At 49.8% G+C, this 18,194-nt stretch overlaps 2 protein-coding genes across 2 annotated transcripts; both read right to left on the reverse strand.

The window, feature by feature from the left end:
- Positions 1-860: 860 nt before the first annotated feature.
- LOC140688450 (cytochrome P450 4F2-like) lies at positions 861-14,407 on the reverse strand. Its single transcript, XM_072947502.1, has 13 exons — positions 14,349-14,407; positions 13,812-14,010; positions 11,577-11,721; positions 10,017-10,070; positions 9,796-9,923; positions 8,406-8,527; positions 7,391-7,661; positions 6,270-6,336; positions 5,958-6,087; positions 3,007-3,140; positions 2,849-2,913; positions 2,578-2,660; positions 861-2,154 (listed from the first exon to the last, which is right to left on the reverse strand). Exons 2-13 carry the CDS (start codon positions 14,007-14,009, stop codon positions 1,977-1,979), a joined length of 1,575 nt encoding a protein of 524 aa, XP_072803603.1. The 5' UTR covers position 14,010; positions 14,349-14,407; the 3' UTR covers positions 861-1,976.
- Positions 14,408-17,243: 2,836 nt separating this feature from the next.
- LOC140688543 (olfactory receptor 10H1-like) lies at positions 17,244-17,687 on the reverse strand. Its single transcript, XM_072948204.1, has one exon. The coding sequence runs from the start codon at positions 17,685-17,687 to the stop codon at positions 17,244-17,246; it is 444 nt and encodes a 147-aa protein (XP_072804305.1).
- Positions 17,688-18,194: the final 507 nt, after the last annotated feature.

The raw sequence follows: 18,194 nt of genomic DNA on the forward strand, positions 1-18,194 counted from the left end.
CTCAACATACATAAAGCAGTAAGTGAAAATGCATAGCTAAATCAACACCAGTACTTGGAGATTTTATCTCAACCCTCTTAACAATAGGTAAGTAAAGCAGACAAGACTCAGGCTAAGGAATATATTCTCTAAATACCACATCTTAAAAATTGAGAGATAGTTAGAGGGAGAAATGTACACCCGAGAGAAATACAACTCACTCTCCAAGCACACATGGAATATTGATAAAAAGTTAATCATATATTTGCCCCCCCAAAAAAACTGAATGAACTCCACAGCATTCTATTATCTATATGTTTGACTACATTGCACTAAAATTAAATCACAAAACAATAACTAGAAATGCACACGTCTGGCGGGACGGTAAAGCTCAAAGGGTAGAGCGCATGCTTAGCGTGCATGACGTCCTGGGTTCAATCCCCAGTACCTCCTCTAAAAACAAATAAACCTCATTACCTCCTTCCCCCAAAATTAAAAGAATACAATCATAAATGAATTTTTTAAATGCACATGTCTGGAGACCGTGTCAGTGAAATCACTTTTGGAATCATCAGAGGATTCCCCAGAGTTCAGGGTTGAAAATCAAGAATTTAGTTAAGAATATTGAGTCTGAGATGGTTATTAGACTTCCAAATAAAGATGATCATAAGAGAAAGGTAAGTTTTCTATACACAAGGCTTTTATTGGATGAATCAATGTCCCTATGGTCTCTGTCCCAAAGCATGGAAGAAACGTTAGTCATTCTGTTACTACACTCTGTTAGTTACATTTAGAATTTTGTTTCATAATGAAATAATTTAGATTCACTAGGCTTCTGGGTGTTTTTAGGTTTCTATTTTTATTTGATTTTCATCCTCTTTTCCATATTTTTGTATTTGGTATTATTACAGTTAAATATTTACTTTTGTTTAGTAATATATGAACCTGATTAAGTAGAAATTGGAGTAGGTGAATGGATAGATAAACTGTGGTAAATCCGGACAATGGAAGATTATTAAACACTAAAAAGAAATGAGCTATCAAGCCATGGAAAGACATGGAAGAAACTTCAATGCATATTATTAAGGGCAAGAAGCCAATCTGCATGGGCTACATACTATATGATTCCAACTCTGTAATATTCTGGAAAAGGCAAAACTATGGAGACAGTAAGAAGATCAGTGGTTGCCAGGGGTTAGGGGACAGGGATGGATGAATAGGCAGGCCACAGGGCATTTTTAGGGCAGTGAAATATTCTGTGTGGTACTATACTAATGGATAAATGCCATTATCTATTTGTCAAGATTCACAGAATGCATAACACCAAGAGTGAACTCTAATGTAAACTATGGACTTTGGGTGATAATGACGTGTCAATGTAGGTTCATCATTTGTTACAAATGTACCACTCTGATGCCAGATGTTGACAGTAGGGAAGGCTGTGAACCTGGAGGACAACGAGGTGGGGGACGGTTATATGCATGGCGGACTGGTAGGCAGTCTGAAAACCCCTTTCCAATTGCTGACTTTAGAGGCTTTACCTGAGAAGGCTAGGGTTTTAGTATGGGTGTCTCTGTTCTATTCCCTCTCTGTTCATTGGAGATCTGGAGCACCACAGATTTAAAGTACTTTTCTCCCAGACTCTAATATACGATGAAAAGCATCTCCTACTCCTCAAGTCCATCTTTAACCCTGATCCCTCTCCTGCTCAAACACCTCCTGTGGCTTCTTATTGCTCCTGCTTGGGCTCTGGGAAGACCTGCGATCAGCATAGAGCCTGTGGTCAGCTGGAGAGGTAAGGTCTTGGGCTCAGAGCCACCAGCCCCGCCTCCACTTAACCACGCCCAGCCGCTGAAGCCTCTCAGACCACCGCCCCAGCGCCCCCTGCAGGCTCGCGGTGAGGCTCAGGGAGAAGTGAAAGCGCAGTTTTACCCAAAGGAATCTGCAGTGGTAAGGGGGGTGGGTCAGACTGAATCCGTGGTCTGGCGACAGTGGGGTCACTGAGCTCCTGCGCTCAGTGGCTCCACCCGCAGCCAAAGTCCACCTTCTGCGCGCAGGATCAGCTCCGGCGACCTGCGTGGCTCCTCTTTATCCGGCAGGACGCGGAAGCGCAGCAGCGTGAGCGCTAGGACCACCTTCATCTCAGTCATGGCAAACGACTGCCCGATGCAGTTCCTGCAGGCAGGAGTCAGGGCTCTAGCTGTGCCCGGCACCCTCGTCCTGGCCCCATCGCGCCAGGAATCTGGCCCACAACCCACAACCCCACCCACAGGAGAAGAGAAGGAGGCTAACCGTGCCTCGGTTAGCTGTGGGACCCCCATGTGGACTTGCATATCCTAACCCAGACTCCAGTCCTGAACTTAGACCAGCAGATGGGAATGGGGTTCTCAACAGACCACGGACCCTTCCTTCGACCCACTCCCCCATTCCCCAGACCCTTACCCATACCCTTGAGGGGAGGGGAGGGAAGGAGAGCCCCAATTCTGACCATCTACAATTTTCCCCCTTCTCTGCCCCCACAGTCATGCCTGCCATCTCAGTCCCAGACCCCCTCGCCTCCATCACCCCATCCCCTCTTCAGATACCCACTGCCTTCACCTGGGCCCCGCCGAGAAGGGAATAAAAGCCAAAGGTGACCTCCCCTTGATGTTTTCCGGGTCGAAACGAAAGGGATCATAAACCTAGGAGCAAGGACAAGACAATGCTAATGGGTGGGATCTCCCAGGACATCTGGCCCTGGAGAGGCAGGTATGTGTAGAATGGGGGGAGATGATGTCTGATTTGCCAAGCCTGGGCCCTGTGCCTTCCCCTGGGTCCCACTAGGGGAGTGGACAAGGATGAGGGAGGTGGGGGGTGGAGGAGGCAGCACCTCAGGGTCTGGCCACACGGTTGGGTTGTGGTGGATCCCGAAAATACTGATGAGGCAGATAACACCTGTAGGTGAGGAGGGAACAGTCAGGACTATGTTCTCCACACCTGATTGGCCCCTCCTGAGCAAGAACCTCCTCCCCTAATCATTGTGGTAACCTTTGGGGATGACCCGACCATCTGGGAGTGCAATGTCCTGGGTACAGCGACGAGAGACGGTCGGGACTGGAGGATGCAACCGCAGACTCTCCTTGATGCACATAGTCAGGAAAGGCAACTGGGTCAGGTCGTCCCTAAGGAACCCCCATGAAAATTATCCAGGGAGCAAAAACAGAGACCCCACCCCCCAGCCTTCCCGATGCCTTGTAAGATCCTCTCTCCCCATAACAAAATCACAGATGGATCTACTGTCTTCAAACTCATTAAGTCACATATAAATGTACATTTTTTGGTCCATCATACTTTAATAAAATGTTTTCAAAAAAAGAAAGACAAGTGATATTACAGAAGCACCAGACAAAATTTAGCCATATATTTTAGAAGTTTTTCTGAGCAAAACACAACACTCAAAAGCCAACCATGAAAACGTTTACAAATTTTTATGAAAATAAAATATTCTTTTTGGGAAGAAAGCAAAATCAAGAGGCAAACGACCAAGGAAAAAAAAGAAATAGATTCAATGTTTATTCTTATGTATTACAGCACTAGAGATACTAGCTAATGCAATTAGACAGGGGAAAAAAGGAGAGTAATGCCATTTGAAATGGGGGGGTAAATGTATCATTTTTGACAGACAGTAATTTTATACTTAGAAAATAAGAGAATTCACTGGAAAACTTTGATGACCACTGAAGATAAAATCTAGTACGGGGCCTGGATTCTTTTTCTTTAATCTCCTTCTCTTTGTATACTGATTAAAATTCTTAAGAACTGATACAGTTAAGTAGTTCAAAATTGGAAAAATATAAAACTCCACCCCTATGGCCCAACAGCACTCATTTCCCCTCCTCACAGTCTGCCTGGTGATTATTTTTTATTATCTTTCCAGAGGTACTTTTTTGTGTTAAAAAAAATTATACATTGTAAACATTGTACCTTTATTTATCACCCCTTTAACACTCTCCCTTCCCATCCCTAGGCAAATGCTAATGTACCCTCTGTTTTTATACATTTGTCTATTCTAAATATTGCTAAATATAAATACAATCATATAATATATTTTTTAAATGATATGGTAGCATACTATATACTATACACACTGCTTTATCTTTTTCATGTAATAGTATATCAAACTCTTCTTGTACATCTCCTGGGACTTGTGTCAAGAAAAGGGCCTTCCCTACTCTGGAGCCATAAAATAATGTCCTATGGTCACCTCCAGAGACTTTAACACTCCTTTATTTTTTATTTTAAATATGTGATTCATGTGGGTGTTATTTTCTTATAAGACATGAGAAGCAGGTTGAATGAACTTTTTTCCATGTAGCTCCCCAGTTGTTCCAAGAGCTTTTAGTAAATGGTCTTTATTTTTCCTATTGATATGAGACTCCATATTTAGCACTAACCATATGCACTCGGCAAGAAATTTATATCCATAAATTATTATTTCCCAAAACTCATATTTTAAGAGGTAAAGATCTCAAATATATTTTAATATGCAGACCTTAACTCTTAATAGGGAGGGGAGTGAGAGAGAGACCACATATAAGGGATTAAGAAAGGAGTCCATCTTTATTATAAGCATTTTGGTACTTTTTTAACCAAGTGCAAAATTTTGTTTGAAGTCCTGGTTTAAAAAGAGTGAAAATGTTTCTCCACCTCACGGGACTGCTGTGATGAGCAAAGGCTTGGAGTGGAGGACACTACCTCCAAAATACCTGTCCAGTCCAAAGCCTCCTCACCGTCCTCCAGCCCCTGGACTGCCTCAGGTCTCAAAATCTCCTCCCCGGGCCCCCATTCCATAGCTTGTCCTCTCCGGTATGTCCACCACACTAGTGCTAGAAAGATCTCTCCGGTAGCCAGATCTCTCCTGTCCTCCTGCTCAAACACTGCTCTTGCTTCCCCTTTGGCCTTGGGTTTAAATTGAAGCTACTGACATTGTTTTCAGAGTCTTCCACAACCGACCACTGCTGCCATCTATCTTCCAGCCTCGTCATCTCACCAAGAGTCAGCCTCTCCCTCCTTCCCTCCATCCTTCCTCCTTCCTCCTTCTGTCCCTTTCTCTCTCCCTCTATCTCTGTCCTTTCCTCTCCCCTTCTCTCTCCATTCTCTCTCTCATCCCCGTTTCTCTCTAACCTCTTCTCCTCTTCTGTCTCTCTCTTGCCTTCCTCCACCTCTTCATTTTTGCCCAGCTGTTTTTTTCACCTAACTGCACATCAACTGCACCAAAATATCTATTGGTTATTTTTCAGGGTCCCACCTGAGGCACTTTTGTCCACCCTCTATGTCACCTCTCTTACTCTCAACCCCATCCTTGCCCTTGTGGACTGGGAGTGTCTGGAACTTGGACTATTCCTCCACCAGGCTGGGAGCTCCTAGAAGGCAAAGGCTGGGTCTAGGTCCTTTCTGAGTCTCCAGGGCACAGAAAGGAGCTGAGAAGAATTGGAGATGGCATAGAATTGGGGATGAGGAAGCAATGTGGCAGTGTTTACTGAATGGGGACTGGATGGATGAAGCTGCAGGTGTTCCTGGGCTAGAGTTGAATGCCTTTAATCCCCAGCTGTTCCCTGTGAATCCTGGACTAAATAACATGAGGAATTAGGGGGCAGGAGATGAGAAAACACTTAGGGAGTGAAGATGTTTAAAAACGTGTGATTTCAGAAAGCAAAGTAAGGCAGTGGAAGGAAGTTGCTTTTCTGAATATGGGCTACGTGGCATCATCTGCCTTCACACATTGTCACTAATTCTCTCAGAAGTTCAAGTCTTTCTGTCCCAAACCCTGCAAACTTTCCCCTGCTATGCATGCTGGGTACCAGACCCTGCCTCTGGGCTCTGCTCTTATTCCCACTAAGCAATAATGACAGAATCAACAAAAAGATTTTCCCTCTTCCCCAATCGGGGAGCAGAGCCCATGAGTGGCTCAGAAAAAGTCCATGAGGACTTGCACTCACCATTCAATCTCTTTAGGCTCACGATCCTTCAGGAGTTCTTTCACCTCCTGCCGGCAGCGCTCCTGGTATTTAGGGTGCTTTGCAAGGTTGTAGAGGACCCAGGAGAGGCCACTGGCTGTGGTGTCATGGCCTGAGGAGTAGCCAGACAGGCTTGGGTCTCTCGACTAATTCAGCACCAGAGGATGGACAGCAGCCTTACATTAAGGCCCATGGGGACTATGGGGAGGGATGGGGTGGTCCAGGGTCCACCCACCAAACCCCTGGGATGGAGAGACCCCTGCCCCTTCTGTAGTCCCACACTGGGACCCTCACCCTCAAACATGAAGGTGTCAGCTTCAGCTCGGATATCTTCGTCTGACAACCCCTTCCCATCTTCATCCTGGAGAGAAAGCAAAATCCCCAGAATCACACTAGCTCTGAGGGTCCCTGCATCTCAACTGAGCCATTCTCTGAAGCACCAACAACCACCCAGAAACCCAAGTCCACCCTGAACTCCTAGACGTCCCTTGCTCACTATCACTAGAGGCGCCACCCCCAGGCCTCTTCCTTGGCCTTCCTGCCTCCTGAATTGTCCCTAGTGAACAAAATCAATGATCCATAAATATGTTCGTATTTCTACAGGATGAGGGATTTCTGAGGAAAAAAGTTACTCGCCACCTGGATTACAGGATGATTGAATAGTAACTTGTCTTAAAGGCTAGAGATTGAACATTGCCCCAAAGCCACATGCTAAGATAGTAAATCCAGAGATTCCCTATCTGTCCTGGAGATACGGAATGGGTTATAAACCTGCAGAACCTATAAACTTTGCCTTCTCACTGAAGAGGATTTGTTTAAATCCTAGAACCATGACTCTCTCTCTCTCTCTCTCTTTCTCTGTTTCATCTAACACTTTTTGTCCTTCTCCTTTCCCTCCACAGGAAAGAAGGGGCAGATGTATTGTCTGTCCTACATAAGTTCTACAATTCAAATTTGGAGGTACTTCTCCTGTGGTGCAAGCATGTCTGCAGGTACAGGTGAAAGCACCATGGAGCCCTCAGAGGAGTCTGGGAATGGGGAACGGGAGCCACCATTCTACTCCGGCTACTGTTACTGCTGTGAGTAATAAATAGGCTGCTCTGAGCCAGGGTTCTATATCTACACACACACACACACACACACAAACACACACACACACAGAGAATCTACCACCATGGTAGACTAATTTAAAAACATGGATGTAGAGCAAAATCTTAGGCCGTTTGCTGCTTCAGCCATAGTAATCCCCTGCAGGCTGCATTCCACACAGTCATCTCTAAACCTTATCCCTAACCCATGCCTCTCTTCCTGAAGTACCTTCCATGGCTGCCCAGTACCCTCTGCATCAAGTCCAAGCACTTTGAACAAACCAAGGTCCATTCTACTTCTTGAACTCAGAAACCAGTGCAGCCTACCTTGGTCAGCAGGAGCACATCAATGAAGTCCAAAGTCTTGGTTTTAGCCTTCGCCTTGAGGAAGTCATCAGCACCCTGATCGGGGAGGGTGCGGCGCCGCTCCCGGATGACTGCATCTGTGAAGTCGTGTACCTGGCGGCAGGCCCTGCGGAAGCGCTGCCCATTGGGGGTGAGGTAGTACACGAAGTCCCTGTACTGGAAGAGCTGCTGGTTCCGTTTTTCCACAAGGGCACTGAGCTCCAGGATAGCAGTAATATATTCACTGGGCTTCCTGCAGCATGAGAGCACGAAGGGAGGCAACAACTTAAAACACCTGAAGCCAGGAAGCTGGGAGCTACCTCCATCAGGACACTGAGTCTCCAAGAACAGATAGTGCACAGATAGAGTGGGTAGGAGCCAGCGGATGTGACTCTCCAGACTCTCCTCTCCCTACATCCCATCTCTGTGAGCTGCCTGCATGCCCCAGGCACCCAGAGCACAGCTTAGATTCCACGCTTGTCTCCTCTCTCTCTTACCCACCATCTGTGCCTCCAGAAGTGTCCACACAGCTCAGACCTTATCCTCTTCCAACTGGCCAATGGGCCTAGCCCCTCTCCTAGTCTCCTTACATCCATTGTCAATACCATCCAGTGTCTATATGACAGTTGGCTATCTGTCAAGTCAGATGTCCAACCTCACCTTTGACCGCAACCCTCATCTGCACAAACACCTTTCATGGCTCCCTGGAAACCTCAGGATAAAGTTCATGTCCTCTTTGTCTGGCACTCCTCAAACCCCACATCCAAGGTGTCTCCTCACTGTTCCACACACCTTGCTCGCCCTAGCCTCCTGGCCCTTATCAAACATTTCTACCTACCTGAAAAGATCGCTCTCTTTCCTCTCCTTGTCTTTCTATGTTCAGCTCTGACCCACCTCTTCCAGGAAGGTCTTTCTGATCATCCTGGTCAGTCCTCCCTCCCTAATCTACTCCCTTGGGTCAATGGCTCATGTTCCCAGGCCCTGGGTCAAGACTCACTCTTGGCAATTGCTGTTGAAGCTGAAGACGCATTTCTGCAGACTGTCCAGGGTCATGAGGCTGATGTGTTCAAACATGTCCAGACAGGTGTGGCCCTCAGTGACCAGGCACTGCCACTTGGCCTGGACAGAGAACAGGACAGAGCTGGGGCTGGGAACTACCTCCTTTGAGCCTCTCCTCAACACCAACCACCAAGATGGACACCCAAGACCCTGCCTCCTGGTCTCGGGCACCTATCCCCAGGGAAGTCCAGGCTTGGGTGGGAGTCAAGGCTGTTATCATCAGGACATCAAGTCTCCATGCCTGGGAGTCAGGAGATCTGGGTTTAATTCTGGCTCTGCCTCCTACACTTTGTGAACCCTTGGTCAACTTATTGCACGAAGTAAGTATGCAACAAATGTTAGCTTTCATCACCATCACTGTTATAAATTGATTAGGAAATTTATGTCCTCATAAATAAATAAACTGTCCTTTGTCCCTAACCCCACAAGTATCATGTCTTCAGTAGAATTCACAAAAGAGTAACAAGCTCTCTTGTTACTTCACTTCACAGGCACTTCACAAAATCCTTCACAAAATTCTTACCTCCAATTCTTCACTTCCCTATGTATATATCCAAACCCTTCACAATGTGATTTTTTCAGCAACTTAAACTAGGGGCTGGAGTCTATTTCACCACCCTTTGTTTCTGAGCTGGCCTGGGACTTGCTTTGGCCAGTAGACTGTGGTGACAGTGATGGGGTGATTATCCCAATGCTAGACCTCAAGGAGCATTGCAGCTTTCTCTCAGCCTCTTGGAAACCTGCCTCTGCCGTGTGAGCAAGACTGAGATGCCTTCTAAAGGGAGACAATCACATGAAAGGAGGTCCAGTTGCCCCAGGTGAGGCCATCCCAGATCAGCCTGCAGCCAGCCAAGCCCCAAACACATAAGAGGACTCACCTCAGATCAGCTAAGCTTCCTCTCTGACCCACAGCTGATCACAGATACATGAGTGACCCCTCCTACATCCAGAAGAACTAGTCACCTGACTCACAGACTTCTTGTCAATACTAATTCCTTGTTGTTTTGAAATGACCTGTTACTCCTGAATAACTGATACACAATATCCACAATCTTCATGATCCCTGTCTCAAGACTGAAAGGCTTTGGGACGGAAACATAGAAATTAACACTGAGCACCTGTGTGCCAGGGTCATGACTCCATTACATCATCTTAACCATCCTGCAAGGCGGGGATCACATTATCCATTTACAACCAAGGAAACCGAGGCTCAGAAAGGAAGCTAAATGCCTTCAAAGCCACCAAGAAGGGCCAGAATTCCTGCATTGATGTCTCAGTCTTCATCGTCCCCGAATCTCCAGCCAGGACTGTGTGTTGAAAAGACTCACGTGCATGACCTTCGCGCTGTCGTTGAAAATCTTCACATAGGACTTCAGGATGTTGAAATGGAAGGCAGGTGTCAGCATGCGACGGTGTCTACTCCACTTGTCACCGGCACTCAGCAGGAGCCCATCCCCTAGCATGGAAAGCCACGGGGAGTGAGCAAGGGCTGCCCCTTTCCCTGGGCACCCGAGATTGTCCTCAACCCCTTTGACTCACAGTTACTCACCCAGCCAGGGCTTCATAAAGTTGTAGAAGACCATGTCCTTGGGTGCAACAGTAGCTGATGAGAATGAGGACCATCACGGACCATGGAGAAGGGGAGGAGAGGGACATTGAAGGAGAATGGTAAATGCTCCCAGCCAGGAGTCTGCATTCCCACTCCAAGCCCAGCATAGTAGGAATGTGGCCATGAGCATAGGAAGCCAGGAGGAGACGGTGAGGGACAGGGGACAGGACAGGCTGCAACACAGAGCAGAGCAAATGCAGAGCCATAGAAACAACCCTGTGTGCTAGACACCCCCAACATGACACAACCTGCCCCAGCGTGCCTTGACACAGCGCCTACACAGCCCAACATGTTCTAATCGCCCAAGCATACCCCAGCACTCTACCAACACCTTCACGGGACCCAGGACACCACCTATGCCTGCCAAGACTGGGCACCCAGAGTCTCAGTGACTCAGGAATCACTTCTATGACTCAAGCGAGGAAACATTAAAGGAGATCCAGCAGCTTTTCCTGGAACTGTTGGAATGAGGTCACTTTTCCATGAAGGTTGAGTTTTGGGGTTTCATCATTACCAGGATGAGAGTGAAGCCATCACAGATGAACACAGAACAAAAAGGTAAAGACAGATTTCTGATGACATTGTTTGAGACCTGGATACAGCTGTGCCTGAAGACAACCCTCCTTGGATTTTGCAGTCAATTTATTCCCTTTCTTTGCTTAGACCACACAGGGTTAGATTTCCACCACTAACAGCTGAAAGAGATTTCAGCAGCCAGAGAGAGCCAGGGACCTTCCCAGAGGCACCCAGCATTTTGGTGTTGGAGCCAAAGTCTCTGTAGATGCTACCTGTTTCCCTGTTGCCTGGTCTGTCTGGGGGTGGGAGGGGCAGAGGGCAAGGGAAGGGAGTCAGGGTTGGGTGCAGCGTCCTCAGGGAGATTCCTGGGGACTGGAAAAAGAAGACACTGAACTAGAACTGGTTGAACCATGGGACAGGGTGAAAGAAACCAACCCACCACAGGTGGATGTCATGGAAATAACAGCCCAGATCCTCCAGCAGCCACAAGCCTTCATTACTCATCGTCTGGGGACAAGTGGGACTGGGGCAGGCAGGCAGGGGACCTGAGAGGCTATCGATACCTACTACATCACTCTACTCTCTTCTTTAAAAGAATTCTGTTCATCGTTCCAAATCCAGTTCCAGCAACTCCTCCTCCAGGAAGCCTTCCAGCACACCCTAGCAGAGAAACTTGCTTCTCCTCTGGGTTGCCACAGCCCGTCTCCCTCTGCTCAATTCCTGACCACACCAGGTCAGGGACTTCTCTGTCCAGATGTGTTTCCTCAAGACTGGGGGCATCGTTCACCCAGGACACCAGGGGACACCAGGGTGGGAGGAGGGAGGAGGTAGTGGGAGGGGGTTGGTGAAGGAAAGAGGAAGGTGGCTGAGAGAAAAAGGGAGGAGGGGCTGGGGTCTTGTAGGGCCACATAGAATTTGGCAGAGAGGGGCTGGAAGCTCTCAGATGTGCCCCCGCACCCACCACCACAAGCTGTGCATGGGTACCTGAGGCATTGGTGATACTCCGAACCAAGTCAGGGTGGCAGAAACTGACCATGGGGGTGAAAGGGCCAATCCAGATCATATATCCCTGGGGGTTGTTGACCACCAGCTGAGTTAAGACCCTCAAGCCTTCCTCTGTGGGTTGTACCTGCAAGAAAGTCAAGGGCCATCACTTCCCAGAAGAAGCCACAGCAGGTACCCCCGCAGCCACTGTGGTGAACGGTGTGTCAGATTCTCCACAGACGGAAGTAATCTCTGCTTCTTCCCGCTCCTTCCCTCTGGAAAAGGAAGGGTCCTGGAGGCCTCTCCGACTCCCAAGGGTGTGTCCCAGGGTGCTGGGAGAAGACATGCACTCTGCCCACAGGGAGGCTGAACTTGGCTCAAAAATACAGAATTTTTCATCGTGGGAGTGGTTCCAGCCCCAGGGGCAGCCACAGGAGATCTCTATGGGGAGGGCCGTGCGTAGCGGGGTGGCCTCAGGACTTGTCCCTGGGTTTTGGGCGCATATTCTTTCATGTTCTGGCTGGTCCACATGGTCTCCAGTTCCTTGCATAGTAAAGGGTCTCCAGTCCTGGGACCTTCCAACCCTGACAGACTCCCAGGGACAGACAGGAACTCTGCGCATCCATCAGGAGAGCAGCTCTGACCTACCAACCCCCTCGGCTGGCCATGCTCTCTGCACAGGGCGTCCTGTCTATTTCTCTGCGTCCTGTGGACATGCCCCTTAACTGTGCCATTTACAGATGAAGGAACTGAGGCCAGGTCCCCCCATAGGGGAAGGAGGGCGGGTTACCTCTTGGGGAAGCATTCTCTCCAGTCCCTCAGGATGCCCTGTCCAAGCTTGCCAAATACCCCCAGGTGCTCTCAGCAGGTGAACATAAGTCACTTTTCACCTCTGTGACTTGCTCCCCTCTCCCCGAGGGGAGAGGCCCCTGAGGTGAGGATTCAAAGCACTTGATGAGACTGGTCCAGAGAGGGAAAGTGACTCAGCCGAGGTCACACAGCAAGACGGGCTGGAGGAAGGAAAATTGACCAAGATCAGCCCCCATGGCTGAGCCCTTGAAGGGGAAGGCAGAACTGCAGTAACTGTGTAACTTTCCTGCAGCCCCCAGGGCTGACTGAGGCCATTTCAAGATCCGGAATCTCAGGAAACCCTCGTGGTGAGTTTGAGAGCACCCGTGCTCTGGTTTTGGGGGAGGAGTTGTTTGGATGGGAGGTAATGAGGCTTATTTGATTTATTTGTTCATTTTAATAGAGGTACTGGGGTTTGAACCCAGGACCTTGTGCATGTTAAACACACACTCTACAACTGAGCTACACCTTCCTCCTGTTCTGAACTTTGCTGTAGTGAACAGTAAAATTGCAGTGAGTCCTCCCCCAAGTTGCAGTTCTCACCCCAGGCAGGAAAGGAAGCTGTGCTCATCTCTCAGCTGGTCTGAGAGGTCACAGGACCTGAATGCCCACCCCTGTGACCTTCCCTGAGAGCGGTGACGGCAAGTTCATCACCTCAGTCATCAAACATTTATATTGAGTGTCTCCTGTACACCAGCCCTGAACTGGGCACTGTAGTATCCTTACCCCAGAGCTTCCATCAGATTAGAAAGGTGGGTAATAAGTAATTGGACAGTTAACTATTTAACTAACCATGAGCAGGGCCAAATCAAAGGTCAAGGTCTATGGTACGTGGCTGGGGATGGGTGGGGGAGGAGGGTCTAAGAAGGCTTCTGAAAGGGGAAATGAGTGGCCAACTTTATCAGATTGGGCAATGGGCCACCGGGACATCTTGGGGGGAGATAAGAGGAAGATGTCCTGGGAAGGGGAGGAGATGAGGAGCTGGGACCCTGTAAGTGGGTATGGAGAGGTAATAGCTGATTCCTCTGGAGAAGCTGTAGCCCAGAAGGAGAAGACACAAGGAAATGGGCCACATGCAGAGCAGACCCTGGACAGAGCCCTTGAAGAGGCCCCAGAGCCGGCACGGAGACTGGGAAGGCCAGGGGACCGGCCTCTGTGCAGCCCGACCTCAGAGGTGCACTGCTGTGTGGAAGAGAGGCAGGAAATGGATCCCAAAGCAGCTAGAGGTGGAAAGACAGGAGGTGAGAAAGGAATGAATGAGTGATGAAAGAGGGGGCTCCCCTTGGCCTCCCTTGCTTCTCTGCTCTCCTAGATCCCAGCCCAACCCCTGAGCCCCATTCCTGACCTCTCCCTGATCCCCAGACCTACTCTGCTGCCCACACTCACCAGGCCCAGGTGACCCAAGAACCAGTTCCGTTTCGGGGGCTGCGGGAAACACCGGAGGCGGCGAGCATTGTCATAGCAGGCATAGGTCCAGGCCAGGACGCGGGCCAGGAGCCAGGAGACTGCAGCCAGCAGCAGCAGCAGCCATGGGGAGGCTGCCACCGGCCCGAGACCCAGCCAGGACAGGCTCAGCTGCAGCATTCTGTGGGGTGGACAGGATTGGGGGTGAGGACAGGGGCGGGTGGGGAGGGTGAGGCAGAGACAGATAGCAGGAGAGGAAGGAGGGAGTGAGGGGCAGGGATAGTGAGTGCTGGGGATGGGACAAGAAGAGCTCAGAGATGGGCCGACAGGGACCCAGAGAGCAGAGGGAGGCCCAGGGAAATCCAGAGGACAAGGGAGAGAGACAGAGACAGAGAGTGTTAGTTACCCACTGGGATCTAGTCATCTCCCAGGCCAGCTCATTCCCTGGAGCCACCCTGCCTTGGGCAGCATTCTCACCCCAGGCCAGGACCCCCAGCCCCTTGCCCCCCAGCCTGGTACCTTCTGTCAGGAGCAGCTCTTCCTGCACAACTTCCTCTCCCCTCCTCCTGGGATGTCCTTGCCCCTGGCCCCTGATCTAGGGGAAGCTGCCAGGGGCCGGACTAAGCCAGCCAATCCCAGCAGCCTGCTTACCTCCACCCCATCCGGTAGCTGCCCAAATCCATGGGTAGGGCGGGGATGGGGGTAGTGTTACTGAGAGAGGCCTGTGAACCAGCCCAGGGTCACGCAGTGTGGAAGGTGGATCCTCAGGGCTCAGCCAGGGGCAAGTTGGGGCAAATGTGACTCTGGGTCACCAAGTTTAGACCTGGCCCTGCACTTCCAAGGCCAAGGTGCAGCAGGTAAGCGTGAACATTCCGGTGCCAGCTGAGCAGGCCAAACATCTCTGGGGCTCCTCTCCACACATGAGCCAGGAAAGTGTCACGCACCATTTCTTGACACAGAATCAGGAACCTCAGAGACATGAAGCCTCCGATCTCTGGGGTAAACACTGTGCAGGAGTTCAAGTCCTGCTTCCAAGAAGCCCAGGGCCTGGGTTGAGATTTGACTGCTGGGAGCAGGACTGGATAAACCAGCGTAGCTGTGGATTACCCACACCAGTTCAGAGGATAAAGGGCCCAGGTAGAACAGGGCAACTGGAGGGGCAAGGGGTAAGGCTGTGTGAGGGGCTGTGAGAGAAAAGGGTCCAGGCAGGGGAGGGCAGAGCTGGGAGATCCTGAGTGGAGTTCTGCCTCGCCCTTGCTCTGACTATTATCTGTGCTGACCCTTTCTGGGCTCAGTCTTTTCATCTGGGGAATTGGTTGTTGGATGAGCGTCTTAGAGGACAGAGGAGGGTTCCACAGGAAGGTGGGAAGGATCAGGATCCCCCCAAAAAAGGCGGAGAGAAGGAAAGGGGCTGGTGTACTCGTTCTAGTGTGTGCCCATACTCCACATGAAGTAAATCTACTCTGGGTAGAGAACTATATGTAAAGAGTGCCTACTGTGTGCTAGGTACCTCAAAATGCATCTTTTAGTGTTCAGGAACTCTATAAAAAGAGTACCTACTATGTTCCAAGTATGCTAAAGAAAGTGCATCCACTGTGTGCCAAGTACTGTGCATAAATCCTGTCTACTCTACATCTCGTGTTCTATATTAAGCATGCCTACTGTGTGCTGGGGATGCTCCACAAGATGCCCACTAAGTGCCAGGTGCTCTACCTAAGGGACACCTACTAAGTGCTGGATATTCTGTGTAAAGCACACTTACTGTGTGCTGGGTGCACTACATAAAGTATGCCTATTGTGCACCAGATGCCCTATATAAAGCACACCTATTCGGTGTCACATGCTCTACATAAAGTAAACCTACTCTGTGCAAAGTACTTTACATAAAGCATACCTACTATGTGCCAGGTACTCTGCATAAAGTGTACCTACTATATGCTGGATACTTTACACAAATCCTGTCTACATATCCCAGGTGTTCTACATAAAGCATGCCTACTGTGTGCCAGGTAGTGTACATAAAATCCTTTCTGTGTGTCAGGTGCTCTACGTAAAGTAAACCCACTGTGTGCCACATGTTCTGCCAGTAAGATAATACAGTACCCTCCCCTCAGTGCTCTGGGCCAGCACCCTGGGATCAGGCAGAAAGAACCAAGTGATGGCAGGAGGGAAGACACCCACATAACAGGAGAGCAAACGGAGGCTCAAAGAGGGCAAGAGCTGGACGTGAGACAGGAGGAAAGGGGGCAGGGCACAACCATTAAAAGAATGACACAGCCACTAGCACCAAGATGGCAAAAGAGTCAACTCCCAGCAGGCCCTTCACTTCGCTGTGTGCTCATTGTAATACAAGAGCACGCTGCATGACACTCTCACAGGCGCCGTGATAGTTTCAATGCTGAGCATAAAGGTGAAAAGGTGGGTGATGGCCCAGTTCCTGGGAATGCTGGCCCCTTCCCCAAAGTTGGAATAATCCTCCCACTTGTTACATTATGAGCCCATAAAAGCTGACAACCCCACTCCTTGTGGCCGATCTCACCTTCCTGAACGACACCGCGAGCTCTGGGGCCACCTCTCCCTCTCAAGGTGGCCTGCATTCTGCCTACGGAATGTGTGTCTTCTAGGGCTTGGTCTCTCTCTCTTCCCTTCTGAAATGGCCCACGCTCTGTCTATGGAGAATGTATTTTTCTGAATAAATCTACCTTCACTCAACTATGGCTCGCTTTTGAATTCTTTCCTGCACAGAGCCAAGGACCCTCACTTGGCACGGTGTGTCCCAGGGACGTGCCTGACACCTGGGACATGGCCATCCTCTAGCGCCCCATTTTTCCTGTATCAGAAGGCATCCAGGTCTGCCATGCCACCAAGCTGTGCCTTTCCCTCTGCCATGTTCCTCCTCCCCTACTCATAGGTGGAAGTGTCCTATTAACCCAGGGACATTTATAATGGTGGAATCTCAGGCAATATGGTGATGCCAGTGGGCAGATATCCTGAGGCCTTTGTGTCACCACATGGACCATCCTCCCACATGCAGAATGCACCACCCAGCGGGTCTAGAGCCCCTCTCCTGGCCCTCTCTTGATCCTGTCCAGAATTTCCCTGGGGTGTGTCCTCAGGTGACTGAGAACTTGAAGGATGGGCTCCTGGCAGAACTACTGAGCAGGAGAGTGGGGGAGAGACAGTCCTCCTGACACTGGTAGGACCCTAGGGAGAACCCAAGGCCCCCTCCTCACAACACTGATTTGAGGCATTAGGTGCACCCTCCCTGCAGAATCTCTACAGCCTCCACAGGGGCAGGCCTAGCCTCCTGGCAGGTCCACCCACATCAGAGTCAAGTGGGCAAGGTCAGAATATGATAAACCAGGTGAAGACGTGGCACACTCAGGAGAAAGAGCCGCCAGTGCCCAGAGGGTTTCAGCTCCGTGAGCACCTTGTAGCGCGGGGGTGGCAGATGGCCACATAGCGGTCATAGCCCATGACGGTGAGCAGGAAGGAGTGGGTGAATCCGAACTTGAAGGAGAAGAACATCCGGCTGGCACAGGCCATGAAGGAGATGGAGCGGTGGGTGGAGAGCAGGTCGGCCAGCATGCGCGGGATGATGGCAAAGGTGCAGAGGATCTCAGAGATGGAGAGGGCGCACAGGAAGAGGTACATGGGGGTGTGGAGGCTGCACTCCCTCCAGATGGTGGCCATGATGAGCAGGTTGCCCAGCAGCGTGAACAGGTACATGAGCAGGAAGAGCAGGAAGAACATCAGCTGGAGGTGGGGGAAGGTGGAGAAGCCGATGAGGATGAATTCAGTCACTGCTGAGAGGTTGGCTCCCTGCATGGAAGCTGTGCCTGAAGTGAGGTGTGACATGCAGAGCTCAGCTCCTGGTGGGAGGGCTGCTGATGGCCCGCCGACTTCACCCCTCACGAAAGGGGCACCAATGAACTACGATAAATTCGTCATCTCAAACCTGAACCCTTATTCCTCGGTCCACTCCCAGTTCCAATTCCCATAACACTGTCCTGAAGACCCCTAGCTTCAGTGTCCCCCCCATACACACACCATTTGTAGCTCCCATTTTCAAGCCGAGCGCTCCCTGCATCTGAGGATCCGGCTCCCTAAGTTAGGAAGCCCCATCTCTGCCTGAGTCACAAACTGTCTCAAATATTCCCATCTGAAACATATAATTTTTAAAAATTGAGGTGAAATTCATATAGCATAAAATGAAAGTGAACAATTCAGTGCCATTTAGTACATTCACAGTGTTGTACAACCACCACTTGTATCAAGTTCTGAAACATTTTCATCATCCCAGAATAAACCCTGTACCCATTAAGCTGCCTCGTTTTCCCCCTCCTTCAAATTCCTACTAACCTC

The sequence above is a fragment of the Vicugna pacos genome, chromosome 22 (assembly GCF_048564905.1).
Source record: "Vicugna pacos chromosome 22, VicPac4, whole genome shotgun sequence".
NCBI classification, from domain to species: Eukaryota; Metazoa; Chordata; class Mammalia; order Artiodactyla; family Camelidae; genus Vicugna; species Vicugna pacos.

Coding starts and splice junctions, on each gene's coding strand:
- LOC140688450 (XM_072947502.1), bottom strand. CDS start 14,009: ATGCTGCAGCTGAGCCTGTCCTGGCTGGGTCTCGGGCCGGTGGCAGCC. Junction 7,662..8,405: donor TTCAACAGCAATTGCCAAGA/GTGAGTCTTGAC, acceptor CTCATGCTGCAG/GAAGCCCAGTGAATATATTA. Junction 6,337..7,390: donor ATGTGCTCCTGCTGACCAAG/GTAGGCTGCACT, acceptor CTTTCTCTCCAG/GATGAAGATGGGAAGGGGTT.
- LOC140688543 (XM_072948204.1), bottom strand. CDS start 17,687: ATGTCACACCTCACTTCAGGCACAGCTTCCATGCAGGGAGCCAACCTC.